The 17,443-nt window shown below is 39.2% G+C and overlaps 1 protein-coding gene across 6 annotated transcripts in view; it reads right to left on the bottom strand.

Moving 5' to 3' along the window:
• The window catches only part of DCLK1 (doublecortin like kinase 1), a 329,829-nt gene that overhangs the window by 29,423 nt on the left and 282,963 nt on the right, over window positions 1-17,443 (bottom strand). For all 6 annotated transcript variants that reach the window (XM_019653178.1, XM_019653176.1, XM_019653177.1 and 3 more), the window contains 4 exons: window positions 8,977-9,110; window positions 7,168-7,245; window positions 6,695-6,791; window positions 4,321-4,401 (listed from right to left, as the gene is read on the bottom strand). In XM_019653178.1, coding sequence (XP_019508723.1) covers window positions 4,321-4,401; window positions 6,695-6,791; window positions 7,168-7,245; window positions 8,977-9,110 — 390 coding nt within the window. The remainder of the gene's footprint in view (window positions 1-4,320; window positions 4,402-6,694; window positions 6,792-7,167; window positions 7,246-8,976; window positions 9,111-17,443) is intronic.

Here is a 17,443-nt window from a genome sequence, read left to right as displayed (position 1 = left end):
AGGACAGAGGTTTTCAATCTTTGTCTCAAATTATGAACACCTGGGAGCTTTTAAAATTTCCAATGCTCAGATCCCAGTGCAGATCAGTTAAATCAGAATCTCTAGGGGCAAAACCCTGGCGTCAGACCTTGTGCTAGAGCCTCCAATGAGCTTCATGCTAGAGACTTCTTGCAGCCTCAGTTTCCTCATTAGGAACATTAGCAAAATACTTGGAGTTAAAAAAAAGATTCATAGAACTAATGCATTGAGATGGACCTTCATCCTAGAGTATCAGAAAATAGCATGGGATAAGGTAGGCCAACGCTTTGAAAATAAAATTGTAAAAATAGTAATATATTTGAAATATTAAAATAGTAATAATTTAACCCTAATTATGAATCAACTTTCCCCCCAATCACAGGAACGATCAAGATATATTATTGCCTTTTCCATTCTCATATTATATGTGCCTAAATCATATGGTTCTCTACTAGGTGAGTAATAAGGTACATCAACTTAGCTTGGACAATTCCTGTTGGTATTTTGCAGTTATGTTAAAGGAAAGAACTGTGATATTTGAGAACACAACAGAGCTGATAATGTACAATAACTACATGGAGCTTGGAGCATACAAACAGGATCATTTTTTCTGGTGGGGGATGAGGGAGTTTTCCTCTGTAATCAAGCTTCCTGTATACCAACATTGATCACAATTTGCATCTCAGCAGCACGTAGCAATGGATGGTACAGTTGTTACCTCTCTCAGACTCAAATATATACCAAGTACCTATGGAGTACTAGTGCTTAAGAGTATCCTCTCAAGCCCTTCAAAAATACAATCCTATTTCCAACCTCATGATCTTGTGAGAGAGTGATTCTATTATCTCCATTTCACAGGCTAAAAACAGTAACCATCCCAAGGTGACACAGGCAGGTGAGCTGGTGCTCCTTTCGGGGTGTATATTCCTCCCCTAGACTCTTGGATACACACTGATGCTACCTTTGTCCATCTGGCTTGCTGGAACCATCCAATGAGAGGCCACGCTTATGACCCTTCTGCTAACAGAGCAGCGGTTCAGGTCACTAAGGAGCATGGAGGGATTTGCACCCAGGGTGTATGAAAAATAAATGTGAGCCCAGAGGAAGCTCCTGAGGTACGGTTAAAACAAGTGGCTTTTGCTGACTAGATTTTTCAGTTCTATTGCCCTTGTGCTCTACACTGTTTCATGAGAGAGCGCCAGGTGAAAAGGTCATTGTGTAAGCAACAGAGAAAATGAGGATAAATGAGAGCACAGGAGGAGCTTTCTGATGGCTTCCTTAGGGCTCATATAATTATTCTTACTTTGCCCCCTCGGTGGTGGATCAGATATAATTTGATCACCAAATGCGAAATGTCTTGTTAAACGGACTTCCTTTAAAATTCGTAATTTATTTATTTTGATTGTGTGGTTGTTCATTTGTTGCACTCAGAGACCCCAACAAATACTACATGCTGGCCATGAAAGCTTATATACGTACTTTTTCATGTATTATTTCGAGACAAAGAAAAGAATTAGTTTTCTGATTTAGTTACTACATAAATATAAGTTATTCAAAAGTTAAGCAAGCAGTTTATACATTAAGTTTTTAAAAGTTTTTTGCTAGAATCAATATATATTTGTCCCTTAGATGCTAAGGTCTGTTAGAATTACACAAAGGGTAATTTTTAGTTGTAAATCTCTTAGCTCCTTAAATGTTGTCCTTGCTTTTAGTAAATGCTGTTAGGGAACATGAGAGGGAAAACTGAAATGACAGCAGAAGTCCCAGTTCCAGAGGGAGTTGTGGATCCTAATTGTCAGCCAAGTGGGACCATGTGTAAAATGTGCACAAAGCACAAAGGTTGAGACGGCAGAAGTTTCTGCTGAGACGTGTATATGCTGCCCTAGGAATGCGAGCAACCTAGGGGCAGCCAAAGTCTTAATTTTGTTTCTTTATCCCACTGAGTTGGGATATATTGATGTAGGGTCATTTGGTTTGGAACCAGGGCAAGGGCTTCTGTGTTTTCAATAGCATTTCAGCCTCCTTGCATATATAGACAAAATTTGCTCCAAGTCATGTAGTTATCTTGTAGCATATATCCACCTCCTGCTGGAGCTGGCTCTGCTGGACATTTTCTCAGCTGCCTCCAGGGTGGCGCTCTGGTTTCTCCTCCTCCAGGAAGCCTTCCATGTCATGCTCTGCAAAAAAGGCTGTCGGGGGGGGGGTAGTCCTTCCCCCACTGCCATGGGATTATCTGAGCTCCTGAAGGGCGGGAGTGGCAGGCAGTGGTGCCATGATGAAAATGTATTTAAAAACCTAAAATGAATCTATGAATCTCTTTCTTCTATGTCTCTGTGAGCCTGCAAAGGTCACATTTCAAATTCAGCTTTCCTGGTTTATTATGTGTGGTCACACTTTCAGTCTTTCCAGGGCTGACATGGAATTTGACCATTTGTGGACCATGGGCTTTTAATTAGTATGTAGATCACAGGACCTACGGCTACCACAGAGAAAGCCTGTTTGTGCCTCTTCTACCCTGCACATCTAAGGGAAAGGTGCCATGCATGACCTACGTAAGTTACTGTGGAAAGGTTGCTAACTTGTATGAACCATCATCGTAATGATGACAATGCACACATGTACTTTTTCGTGATATTCACAGTGCTTTCATCTACAAAAAAGGGAGGGTAGATGTAGATGCATAGGATTTTAAAGCAAATGGACTTGGAGTGTGCATACCTGGCTGCAAATTTTGGCTCAGTTACGAACTTAGCTACTTCAGACAAGTCACCCCACCATAACCTCAGTCTCTTCATCTATAAAGTGGGTACAATCATATCCACCCTACATAGCTTGCAGGTTTATTACTAAGCTTATATGAGGTGCTTCCTAATCTTCCTCACTTCATAGAAAAGGATACCTTTGTTGAGCACCCTGGGGTAAAGGCAAACATTGTGAGGCTGGAGGTGACCACTTGGACTCTGGCTGTCCTGCCTGACTATGCCAAGGGCTGAGAGGACTAATATCTTTCTATATTTGTACACCAACTAGGAAGCTCTGCCATATGAAAATGTTTAAAACAAACCTGAGCTGTGTATCTATACACGCTCACATTCACATACATTCTCCTGTCACATACTCATAACCTTCCAGTGGGGTGTAAGCAACCAGGCTCAGACGTGAAAGTGCCAGAACCCAGGCCCACGGCCATCGAGAGGTAGACCGTGAACAAGACCCCAAGCTCGTGTCACCTCAGATGTAGCTTGTCTCAAACCTGCGCTTTCAATCATACCTTATCCTCAATAATTAGTTATTGGAAAAAATTACTTGGCTAATTGCCAAGGTGATAATTCAGAGACGTGACACATTTTGTTGCCTTTGACTTACAGCCACACCATTCAAAGCAGTAGGGAGGCTGGCCAAATTCCTATCGATTTTATACTTGTCCCTGTCTATGTCCATGTCTGTATCTATACCCAAAGCTACCTGTCTTCTATTCTGGCAGCAAGAACTATGAGACCTAGTTATGGAGCTCCCACTCACAACAGTGGGGGTTATACCTAGGTTACAGCTGTTGGGAGGAACATAATCCCTTAGTGTATGTCAGGTGCTTAAAATAGTTCTGGGCAGACTCTAAGTTAGGCACACTGTAAGTATTAATTATTATTATTAGTCAAAACAAATCTTACCAACAGTCATAGGGTCAACAAATAATTACTCTGCTCTGAAGAATTCTTTCATAGCTAAAGAAATATCATTGAACCCTTGCACTCACATAAAGGCAGTGGCATCTGGGAGCTGTTAGAAATTCAAAGCCTCACATCTCCTACATTAGAATCTGCATTTTTTTAACAAGACCCCCAGGTGATTTGTGAGCACATGCAAGTTTGAGAAGTGCTGCAAGAGAGGGCTCTAGGGCTTACACAGAGACCCTTGGGTCGCTTGTATTTTGGGCAGAAATGATGCAAAAGCAGTACTAACTCAGAAAATCCGCTCTATTTTATTGATGCATTCAGCCCTAATCTGGACCACAGAATGTAGGTTACAGGGAGGGAGGTAGCAACCATGTCACCTCTCTGGTAGAAGTCAGTCCCACCTGAATCAGATGAAATGCTTTGTGCAACGGACCATGAGAACACACGTCAGCTCGGACACATCATGGCCCTGGTGAAACAAGTCTGGGATTGCATAACTGTTCTGCCACGTTTTCAGGAGAGGAACAAACACAAACACATTTTAAAAAGGAGGCGACATGACTAGGGAATCTGCAATTTTATAAAGAAATGTTAGGAGAAAGTATAGGGAAAGGAGGACATCACTTACGTTCACCCAGGGATGCTCAAGGACCTGTAGGGCTGAAAATCGCTCATTAACGTCCACCAGCAGCATCATGGTGATGAGCTCCTGTGAAAGGGAAAATTCAATTCCATTTGTCTCACTTTCAAGGTCAAAATCTAGCTGTTTTCAAATGCAGAAGTTCTCTTTTAGTTTGGAAAAGCTCTAAATCTTAAATATATCAACTCAACTTACCTACAGCTACTTAACATCTTTACAAGTTAAAGGAAAGGTGAATATTTGGAATTAAAAATGTATGGCTTGTAGTTGATAGAAAAAATAAATTAATGTTGAAATCAATGTCATACGAATATTTTCTGGTAAAAAAGAAATAAATACATAGGTTACAGAATCAAAATCCCTTTCTTTTTTGTCTAGGATTTTGCACTTTAAAGACAGATTTGTAAATTAATATTAAATTAATATAGAAATCACATTTTAAAAACACTATAACTAAATTTTCACTTTGGCAGCTGAAAGGAAAAATGTGCTTTTTTCCTCCTAACTGCAAGATGGAATATTTAAGTTTGAAAGAAAGGACTAAGAAAAGACATAGAATTGCCAACATTTAGTTAGCAAAATAGAAACTATTTTTTAGTAGGCCAAGACTTCTAAGGAAATCTGTTAAAATTGCTTCAAAAATTTCCAGATTGATCAATACAAATAAACTAGAACTATTAAAAGGTAAATGATTTAATAGTTTTGAAATTAATAAAACTTCCCCATAAGATCAAATTGATTTGGACCAGGAAAGTACAGCTTGGTGAATTTGTCATACATTTGTCCATTTTGGATTGGAAGTTCCCATGTAACAAAATGGTTAGATATGTGGCTTCCAGTTCCTTACATTCACAGGCTGGGTACCACTCTGTGACAGGGATGATTTATTTCCACTGATGTAGACATGTGCCTTCATTTTCTAACATGGGCCAGGACTTATTAAAGCAACTACTGCACGCAATGCTCTTTGCCAAGTGCCACAGGGGTGTAAGAGATGGTCCTGTCAGTGACTTCCACTGCTCATGTTTATGGAGTGATGGCATGTTATGGAGAGAGTTGGACAGGTTCCTGAAGAGCCTGCTCACAGGTGAAATCACCCCCATATCCACCTCTGCAGCTGTATCATCCCATCTCCATTTACCTTTGTGTCTTCCCTCTGACACTTCTCTTATTTCCCCACATTTTCTTAGGTCTAGAGGTAGATTCCTGGACAGTTGAGAGACTTGGGGCAAATATGCATCATTTTCTATGGAAAGTGGCCAGGCCTGAGGAGTCAGATTTTAAATTGAACTCATCCTCAGGACACAGCTAAAGGAAAGTTATATACATTGAATAATCAAAAGAAAATTACTTCTCAACATCAATTTTCCAAAATAAGTCAACGTTTAGAGACATAAATTTAAGGGATCAATTAAAATGTTTTTCTTTTTTTTAAAATATCAAGGTCTACTAATGTATTAGAGTAAGGTTTTTATCATTTTCTTAGAGGTTGATCTTTTAGTTTAATGGGACAAAACTATATGCCTTTTTCCCCTCTTCTTCTAAATGCTGGTTGTCTTTCAAGGTCCAAGTTAAATCATAGTTTCCCCATGGTGTCTTTCTTGATCATTTCAACCCATGTTGAGCTTTCTCCATTTTGATTAATTAACTAATTGTTTTATTCATTCACTCATTCGTTTATTCATTCAGTATATATTGAGCACCAGTTATGTACTGGCTTCTATGATGCAGCAAATGAACAAAATAAACAAAAATCCTTGTCATGACGGAATTTGCATTCCAGTAGGGAGGGTCAGAAAATAAACTACAGAAATAAATGTAGTTAGATATATGTATATATCTATCTAGATAGGTGGGCAGATATAGAAAAGTAGTTAGATGGTATACCAGATGGACATAAGGATGTAAGTGTTATGGAGAGAAATAAAGCAGAAAAGGGAAGATAAGATGAGCCGGGTAGGGTTTAAGAGTTGTAATAGGAAACAAGGTGGTCCGGAAAAGCTTCACTGAGAAGATGAGATTAAGTCAAGACCTAAAAGAGGTGAAGCAATAAGCTATGCAGAAACCTAAGGTAGGCTAAAGCCTGGTGTGGGTTAGGCATGGCAAGAAGCCATAGAAACGTAAATGGGGTGACAACAGGGATAGAGGAAGCCAGGAAAGCAGAGGTACTTGCTAAGTTGGGATGACTACTTACAGATGACTTGATGACTGTGAACTCTTAGAAAAACCTAGCAATTACAACTAAAATGTGTACAGAAATCATATTTACAGTATCACTAGTCTCTTTGCACACACGAGTCAGAATCAATAATTCCATTAATACACATAGGCCATAAGGAAAAGGAAGGTACTAGAAACCTACCTTTGCAGAATCGGAAACATTATCCCAGTATGGAGAAGGAAAATCCACTTGACCCATCAAAATCTGATCAAAAAGCACCTCCTGGTCATCACCACTTCTGTTTAGATGCATGACAACAATAAGGAAAAAACAGAACTAAAATGTCAACTCAGGGTATATCACTTCATTCTTATGCACTAGAGCCCTTCCTTTCCCTGTAAATGTGTAAAATGTGTGTTTGTGTTTAAGCAATTTAAAATGTCTATATGAAACAGTTTTGGTAAAGTAAGAAAGAATGAGCTTTTAAATTATATGAAGAAGATGTATGGAAGGCAAGTAAATTAGCATGTACAACATAAAAAATATAACAGGCATTCTAAGTTCTTATTATGGTCTATCCCTGCTGCAGGCTCCTTTGTGAAAGAAGGCCGGATGGATCACTCAGAGAATAGAGACATGCTTTGTTGGTGCTAAATAAAAAATTGCTGCCATACCCACGGAATGGAGGGAAACCACACAGCAGGATGTAAGTGATTACACCAGCTGCCCAGATGTCCACCTTGAGGCCATATCTGAAAAAGGAAGTGACGTTAGAGTTAGCAAAGTCAGGCCAGGACTAACTGTGGGACACAGTTAATAATAGATGACTCATCTATTCTAACCCCAAAACCAAACCAGACAAAATTAAAAACCCCACAACAAAGAGTAAACTAAAACCCACCAGCCAGAATTCAAGGAAAGAATGATAATAATAATAATAATAATAATAATAATAATAATAAGCCACATGAACAAAAATTACCAAAGTAATGCATGGCTAGGCTCATATCCAAATATTAGTTAATGAAGGGCTTCAGCATTATATTATAGTCATATCAATTTTAAGACAGGAATGGACCCTTGAGGCTATCTAACTCCCTAAATTTAGAAATAATAATTACATATAGGACATTTTCCATTTATAAAGCACTAACATACATTACTTTATTTTGTTTTCCCAACAACTCTGTAAGTTTTACAAGATAAGTCTTATTGCTTAATTTACAGGAGAGAAAACTGAGGTTGAGAAGGGGTAAATAATTTTGCTCAAGACCACACAATTAGTCAGTGGCAGAGCTGGGTTCCAACCAGTCTTCAAGAGCTCAACAAATCCTCTTTCTAGCCCACACCACTCCCTCCCAGCAGGAGTCAGAGGACTCACAGTAGAAAACCAAGCTGTGCCTTAAGTCCCACCCACTGAGGGAGATCAGGCAAGGCTCTAGATGTGGTCTAAATTTGATGAATGGAAAAGTCCTCATTACCTCACATTTCACCTTAGGGATTTCCCTATTGGGATTCCCGTCTCATCTGTTCTGTATTTCTGCCTTTCTGGTCTATGGGACAAGCAGAAAAACTATTACCAACTGGTCACAGTGGGTGCACCCTAGACCATGAGCTGGTTTGGTGCTGCTGATGGGAAGAAAAGGCGGGGCTGTGTCCCTTTGCGCCCCGTCTTCCCTAATCCTTTCATTTAAGGATCATGCTTCAGAGTCCTGTCTATGGTCCTTGGTAAGAAATAGGGCTCTTTATGAAAAGAGCCTTTTACTCACACAGACCTGAGGTCAAATGCTGACCCATTACTATCTAGTCGTGAGCTTACATGATATTCAGTCATCAGAGTCTGAATTTATTCATATGCCAAATGGAAATCATACCATCTACTAGAAGAGTAAGAATTAAGTAAAGGAGCTTAGGGTCTGGCACATAGTAGGTCCTTAGTAAATATTAGGCCAACCCACCTTCTCCCCCAATTCCAGATATTTTCATTCATCTTATACTGCTGTACACAGAAACCAGCCAATTCCCAGCTGCCGTCTGACGCCTATGGAGGTTTGTGCTCTGCAGATAATCAATGGATTGCCAAGAGGGCCAAAATGGAACCAAGATTGGAAACCAAGGCCAGCTGAGAGAAATAACTACAGGAGGCTGTAATCACTGCACACAGCAGTGTCTGCTTCTCTTATCTTCAAAAGCTAGTAAATTACCATCACTTTTAGTCAGAACATTTTTTACTCAGGGGTTAATAACTGTTGTTCTACCTTTAACAAAGGCCAAACGGAAGCCTTAAACAAGATTGCAGTAATTGGCAACTTGCTTGGAAAAACAGAGAAAATGGCTCCCACTTTAAAGTAAAAAAAAAGTGAAAGAAATCTGATAGCTAATTCTGTCTGGATGGGACATAGCAGTCCTGTTTCTCCTATTCTTGAAACAGAATAGTTCTTTTGCAAGCACAGCACTTCCATAAACACACAGAAAACACTTACCCGGTCTCTGCAATGATTTCTGGAGCCACGTATGTTGGGGTGCCACAGACAGTGTACAGGGGGCCATCCACAATGGTGGCCAGTCCAAAGTCACCCAGCTTCAGTGATTTGCTGCCATCTTGGTGTTCATACACCTAAAGTGAAAGTGAAAAGTAAAATCACCTTAACCACAAGCTCAGAAGCTCTTTCCCGAAGAAATGAGGGGCATTGTGGTTTAAATTTAATGTATTTAATCACAAAAACATCAGGCAATTATGCAAGGATATACATACAAGGATACCTTTCTTTAGATTACTGCAGAATTGGAAACATGGTGAACAGCCAGCAAATGGAAATCTGTTAAATAAATTATGGTACATTTATACAATGGGCTGCTCCATGACCTGTTAAAATGGGGATGTGGGTTTGTATTTATCGAAGTGAATTATGTTTGGAAGTGAGGACAGCAGGTTTCAGATTGGTTTGCATAAAATGTCTATTAAGGAAAAATGTGCACAAAAAAATGTCTGAGAGAGCATGGTATGTCTGTCTCTGGGTGGTAGAATTATGGGAGATTTTTTTTCGTTTTGCTAATCTGTATTTGATGTTTATACAATTAAAACTGATTTGCATAATACAATGAAATATAGAAAGTCTCTAGTGCAGTATCTTCAATTTCTGAAAATGTTTACCTCTTCATTTAAAAATGCAGTTCTTTAGTAACTGAACAAAACAAATCTACATGTATGTTAAAATACTTTATATTTTAAAATAAATAATTGAAAGGGATATTAACATTTCATTTCACCTGTGGCAATTTGGAAAGATTTATCAGGTGCAGAGTCAGCATTCTGTCCAGGTTCCTTACTAAGGAAGTAAAAGTCTCCAGTCTTTCAGCCAACAAATCAAGAAAAGGATGCATGTGACCGAAGGCAAATATTTATGCTGCTTTAATTCTAGCCCAGGATCAAACCAAATGGATCTGCTCTAAAAAGTATCCCCAACAACTTCTATTATTTCAAAGAAAAGATCAAAGACCATTCAGAATTCTAATTCTGTGCCCTCCATTGGAATCAATAAGATAAAGGAAAGAACCACAGACAAAGGCTAGTATTCCCAGCCAAGGCAGTCACCAGGAGATGCCTCAAGGAAGTGACGGTTTTCCATGTACATCAAAATAACTCTGCCAGCAAGTTGAGGCCTCCATGTTCCTCCGTGATTGCTCTATGATCATTTGTATTTGCTACAGCACTTTGAACTTCCTACAAGCAAGTCACATCTCCACACATCAGGAGCATGCCACCACTCACACATGTGTGCCTTCCAGTGGAAAAGGTAAATGAACTCATTTCCCTGCAGCACAAAGCGCCTATGTTTGGCTGGCTAAGCTGCAGTCTCTGCAAGGAGCATCTGAATCTAACTGTTTTGGATCATTTGGATCTGCAGGCAAATCCCCCTCTCTGGTGAGACTGTCTTTTCTGGGCAGAAAATATTCTTTTATATTTTCTCCACAATCAGAACATGGAGTCTTCTCCCTGAGGACTTGACCAAAGTCAAGTTTGGGCTGCCCCCTGGCAGGTGTCCAGGCTTGTGGGGCCACCTGCACTCGGGGTGTTAGGGTGAAGACGGCCATATGTCCCTCACAGGTGTGGCTTTGCCCACGTGTCATCTGGTGTGAACACTGTCTTCCCTACTATAATGAAGCAAAGCAGCTGTTCAGGCCTGGTCAGCATGAATAAGTTTGAGTTTAAAGTGTCAGACTTCAAGGTATCAGAGCTGCAAAGTACAACATCATCCGCAGCCTAAATGTTCTCAGGCAAAAGAAATTCCTAAGTTGTAGTCTCAGCATGTCAGCCATCCTGGTCATCCAAATGAAAAGCAAATGTTTTTCATGAAAAGAAATCTGAGATGGAAACATCTAGTAGATCATCTAGTTTATTTCCGAGACAGAGCCGAATTGTTTACTTCCTTAATTCCATTTTGTTACCGATAACCTTTCTAAAATGCAAAGTAATCTCTTGCTTTAATGTTTGGTTAGGTCCCAACATTCATGGGGCGTGTTTTGTAAGACTGCGCAGATTTCAATTTTCTTTCTTTTTTTTTTATTGGGGAATTGGGGGTTGGGAACAGTGCTGGGGAATTGGGGGAAGGGGAACAGACAAGTTGCTGTGCTTTTGTTCTTCAGTCTAGTTGTGGAGAACGTTGCTTCACTGGCCCAAGTTGGCACCATCATTGCGCTCTTCCCAGGCGAGGCAGATCAGTCGCCGGCTTCTGGACGGCCGCTNCTTCACTGGCCCAAGTTGGCACCATCATTGCGCTCTTCCCAGGCGAGGCAGATCAGTCGCCGGCTTCTGGACGGCCGCTCACAGCGGCTGCTGGCCGCTCACGCTGGCTGCTAGCTACACATGGTAGCCCATGGAAGCCCACTGCAGCAGAGGCTGCAGCCTACGCCGTCGCCAGCGACTGATAGCAGCCCAGCTCCAGGTTGAGCTGTTGTTCAGCATCTTAGCTGCAGAAGGCAGTGTCACTGGCCCTCATATGTGGGATCCGAACCAGGGCCATCTGGCATCCCAAGCCAGCTCTTAACTAACGCGCCACTCGGCCGGCCCGCAGATTTCAATTTTCACAACTCATTTTATACACGAATTTTGTGGGGGTTTTCTAAATGTACTCTGTATGATCGCCTAATTTTATTCAAATGTTGGACAAAAGCAGATATTGGCAGATCCTGTCATAAGTCACATTTTTGTTCTGAATATGACCATGTAATCCTCTTACACGTAGCAAAGGTTTTATTTTTCAACATCTACGTTCTGGTAGGAATTCTATTTCACATACATGTCAATTATATTTAATATACCGGAGCAATAAAGTTCAAGGTTTCAATGACTAAAAAAAAAGCATTAAAAAAAACCTACCTAAAATAAAGAAAATGAGGACTACCTTAAAGTAATAATATTTCTTAAATAAACCAACACCATTTAAGTAACATACCTAGAATCTATCATTTTGATGTTCTTTTTTTCTCCCTTTAATCACTTCTACAATGTCCTCCATTCCCCCCCTCCCCTTTGTTTCTTTTGCTGTGGAAACCTTATAGTAGTATTTTCACATATCTAAAGAAGTTACAGTGATGCTTATGAGAGACAATAAGAGCTTAGAGACAAAGGCCTAATCCATATAATTGAAAACATTTGTAGACACAAGAACATTAGAAATGCTTCAGCAAAAATGTTTTTGCAGGTGGATAAATGTCCAGGCCTTTGGTTTGAAATTCTGTTGAACCTACTTACTGTCAGGCAGGGCAAGAAACAAGGTTGCTTTGGGTTTTTCTCTGTGAACACTTTGGGAGAAGAATACAGAAGAATATATTCCAGGTTTCCTCTCCTCCAGTGGGAGAGTGCCTCTCCTAAGTGGCATAACGGGCCCTGCTCACAACTGCGGCTCAGCATGAGTGCCTATGCTCACCCTTATCTCCTCCCGAGCCGGTTACAGAGGGCATGAGTGAGGCCATTTTAAAATGTAATTAAACTGTTAAAATCACGGATTGCTAAATACATCTGTTATAAACACAAACGTGTGTGTACACACACACACAACACAAAATCACAAAAATCACAAAATCATCTCCAGAAAGTATTTTCTCACATGGTAGCTACAAATTCACATTGAACTAAGTTTTTAATTAAAAGTTAGGAATCGGAAAAGCTTCTAACAAGTTCACGTTTAAAATGCTGAGTCCTTGGCCTCTATCACTTTCTGACTCTCTTATGACTTTGTTCCTCTGCATGTCTCCTCATCCTGACCATCTTCCAGAAAGGACACTAATAGGCCGCATGTATAGGCTTGGACGGCCTGTTCCAGCAAGTGGGGTTCTGGTATAAGAAGAACTTTTTGCTGTAACTGTATTTTAAAGCCTTCATAAAACATGACCTGCACGTGAGGCGGAAGTACATTCATAGTCAATCAAAGAGTATCCACAGCATGAGATATAATTTAATGTTCATCCCAGACCCTTTAAATACTATAGATGTTCCCCTACATTTTATACACCGAGGGGCCATTAAAGAGACGGGGATTAGTGCAAATTACCCAGTATGTAGTGCTTTCACTGTTTTAACTAAGCAATAAAACTGTGTAATTGTACAACACTAATTGAATGCAGCTACACATAATTGTGGGCTGCCATATGCATCCTATTACCATAAAGACTGTCAGTATTTTGTAAGCTACTCTTGTGATCATTGCAGATGGCTACAGTCAGAGAAGTTGTTCTCTAGGGTTTATTATATGGCTATAAAGACATCCCATGATTTGACAGACTAAATGTGTTAAATGGCAACAATTATGAAAAGGGTTCCAATTAAAAGCTGAAGGCATGCCCTACCAAGAGTAGACACAGTAAAAGGTCAGGTATTAGGTTTTTGGCATGCTGGTATTTTACACAAGATTTTTCTTTTTTAAAGAAGAGTTTTATTTTTGTTTCTTTTTCATTTATTGGAGTTTTTCAGTGGCTATAACTTGCTGAACAGTAGATGTTTGGGCATATGTCTGATTTCCCATGGATTAGAAACTGACACCATTTGGAAAAGTTATTTGAAAAAACAAAGAGTTAATATAAGTCATAAAATGCAGCCGGTGGCCATAAAATAATATGAAAATTCACAGATAACATGAACCCAGTCAAATGGTTTCCGAAATTCCCATAATCGCAAACTAAAAGCTGACTAATGTAACAGATGTGTTGGAACAAACGTATTTCCCAATGGCTGCTGTGAATACAAGGATAAACCTGTTGAAACGCTGGCTAATGAATCATTAGTAACCACTGAAATATTTTTCACAGAGGAGCTCAAGAAGCACTAAAAATTATTTCACCAAATAGAATTGAACAAAAGTGGCATGAAATCGACAAAGCCATGAAAAAAAGTCAATTTACTTTTTAACAAATATGGCACCCCTTTCAAAAGACATTGATTTTCTTCAGGCCACAGTATTATGGTCCTTATGATCCTTTCTAAGGAAAATTGATTATATTTAAATCTTTAATCTTTAAGAAGTAAAATATAACAACATTTATGCAGGGAATTGTTTTGCAAAATGTTCTTTATGCCCCACATAATTTAGAGTTAAACTTCCTGGAAAAGAATTAATTATTTAAAAAAAACTAAATCCATTAAATACCCACATGTAAAATCTTTATGAAATCAAAAGTTAAATGAAATAATAAAAATGATAAAATTTGTATAGAAATCAGAAAGAAGTAAGTCAGAATAGGGGTAACAATATTAGGGGAAAAAAATAAAACAGTTTTTCAAAATATTACACCAGGGATATCTGTCTGGGAAGACAGAGAACTGAATGGAAACTCCAGGAAACCCGATTCTCATCCTCAATTTAAAATAGTCATGAAACTATCTAAAAAGGAGTTCTACGCAGCTGCAGTGAGATACATAAAACATGCACATTCCGAATTCTGTTAGCAGTGGTGCATCCTAGGATTTTGTTAAAACTATGGGAAGTCAATGGCATTGCAATTTTTAAAAACTATTAAATTTTTGTCACACGAGCAATATCCAATATATCATTGTAGGAATATTGGAAAAGACAGAGAATTATAGAGGAAAGGAATTAAAATCACTCATATCCTGGACACCTAGAAATAACCATTTGTTAACATTTTGGAGTATAAGCTTCCAGAGCGAGTGCACGCTCCCTCCCTCCCTTTCTCTCTCTCTCTCTCTCTCTCTCTCTCTCTCTCTCTCCTGCTTTTCTTTTTTTCCAGTGGAAAAAAATATATATCCTGAAGTTTCTCCAAGTGAATAAGCATATATCTACATCATGATTTTTAGTGGCTGCTGGATATTTCATTGCATGGATGCGCTACAATAATAACTCAACAACTACTACCTCTTCCATTATTGAGTACACAGGATATGCCAGCCCTCCTGTTGAGAATGTCATACTCATTGTCCCACCTGGTCTTCACAACAATCCTATTAACTAACCTTACTGATATTTTGGAGATGAGAAAATTGAGGCTCAGAGATGTTAAGTAACTTGCCAGTGTTAGATACCAAGTGGCAAAGCCAGGATTTAAGCTCAGATATGTCCGAGTCCATGATTCCAATCAGTATATACTCTGTCCCCCATCATGCCTTTATTTAACTGATCGGTGCCCTGATATAAGTTGTTTCTGTGTATTTTTCCATATTAAAAATCACTGAGATAAATATGTGATTTTTTTTTAAGTTAAATTTCTAAGAGTAGAGTTACTTGGCCATGGTACATATATTATTTAAGGCTTTAGTTATATATTACCAAATTACTTTTCAGAAAGTATCAAGTTACTCTTACATCAATACATATGAGATGATTGGTATCCTCATAACTTTGCCAAACTCTATATTATTATCATCATTATTATTAACCTTTGCTAGTCCAAAAAGGCCATGTCATTTTAAAATGAAATGAAGTCCTTAATGACAGGAGAAATGAGGCATGCAGAAGGCAGACGCAGACCCACCAAGGCTGGTCTTCCCGTCTTCTCCCTGATGGAGTCACAGGGCCTCGGAGAAGGGCCCTCAGTAAATGCTGAGTACAGTAACTGGCACATTATTGTACCAGATAATTTTGGGGGAAATATTACTTTTCTTCTATATCCTCTCAACTTTTAACCAAATTCAGATAGCAGAATTTTTAATTTTTTTTCTAAACACCTATGAAAAGCGATCATTCAGTTTCTGCTTGGACATTTCCAGTGACTACAAGCTACCTGTAATAAAGGCCACTTAATTTTCAAACAAGTGTAATCATTGAAAAGTTTTTTCTTACATCAACTTCAAATCCATCGCCCATTAATGTCTTCTCTTTAGTTTGCAGTCAGGGCTCTCAAATATAGCACAGAAAGTTGTTCCCATCTTCCATTGGACAGCCTTTCATGTGTTTAACGAGCGCCACCATGTTCCACTGCCTCCACCCCTTTCCTGGGCTAAACTCCAGGCCCCTCCCAATAGGGGTAAGGTGGTATGAGCAGGCAGTGGAATCTCCTGATGGCGGCACTCTTTTAGTGAAAGGAGTCTAAGGGCACATCAGTATTTTTAGGAGTCATGTCATGCTAAGACTCACACTGAATTTATATTCAACTACTGGCCTTTGACCTGGTCAGGCCAACTTTTGCCCATTACTGCCTTTCTGCGATGATCAATAAAACAACTACACCTAAGCCATTTAGTCCACAGGGGTTTGTATTGATCTCTTATTGAATTTCATCTTACTGATTTGGGGCCTTTATAGAGCTAAAGATATTTTTAGATCTTCATTGTATCATTTGATAGAATACATCTTCACTTCAGCTCACTGGTAACGTTGATTAGGGCACAGCTAGTGACAGACTCCTGTGAGATCTGTGGCCCCCTTCCTTTGGATAATCCCCAACCCATTAATCAACACTCTACTGGTTCAAGTTCATAGTATAGTGGACTGACTACAAATCTACTCAACTGTGTTTTTTGTATGACCTTGAGGCACTCTATCTGTGGTCTTTGCTTTGCCTACCAGTGTGGTTGGCTATCCTATCATACAATGGATTTATCTGGGGATAATGAGATGGGATTAAGGCAGAAGGAAATTTGCTAGTTTGTGAGCCCAGTGTTGGCTTGGACTGGAAACTAAGAAGAGCTGGAGCACAACTATGATCATCACTTGGGGAAAACAGAATACAATCCAATTAGTGAAAATGAGAGTCACATGCTATTTTGACAGGCAGCTAGGAGCAGGCCTAGAATTTTTAAAAGAAAATTTCTCACCAAGAGAGATATGGTTTCTGATATAAAATTTTGTATTTCAAGAAAATTAATGTGTTTCCTTATGGAATCTAATAAGAACTAGTGATGTATTTATATTTTTGCCAGTGGAGAACTTTAATTTTCCTAAAGAGGTAGTATCGGCATATACATTTTACAAAGACCCTCCTGGCTCCCAGGAAGAAATACAGGCTGCTATTGATGATTTTTGCTGCCAAGGCTACATGCTTGCCATCTAGTGGTGACTCATGTAAATTGAAGGTTGTTTATCTTAGTAAGCTTTTTGTTTCTGTTTTGTTGTTGTTTTGAAAAAAGCAAAAGGTTCCTTTAAGTCATAATCATGGCCCGCTGCCGCCCCCCCTCACACCCCCACACACACCATGGTCCCATGCATAAGTGCAGCTGGGGAAGTACTGAACTTTTTCTTCCCACTCAAGGAATTTTAGACTGAGGTCAATGTGAGTCTTCAATGTAAGATGAGTTAAGAAATGACTTGGACATGTCATGTTGGGTCTGTCCTTTATTCTGTGAAGAAATATCACTCATTCACTCTTTCATCTCATTTCACCCACCTGTCACTCATACATATGATTATTAAGCATCAGGCTTGACAAAGCAAAATGAACCACATAAAATCATTAGCATAATTAACTTGTGTAAAAAAAAACCTTAGTAATGCTACA

This window comes from Hipposideros armiger, unplaced genomic scaffold (genome assembly GCF_001890085.2).
Source record: "Hipposideros armiger isolate ML-2016 unplaced genomic scaffold, ASM189008v1 scaffold_198, whole genome shotgun sequence".
In the NCBI taxonomy this organism is placed as follows: Eukaryota; Metazoa; Chordata; class Mammalia; order Chiroptera; family Hipposideridae; genus Hipposideros; species Hipposideros armiger.
Note: the sequence above shows the minus strand (reverse complement) of the source record. Positions and strands in the feature narration are given on the sequence as shown.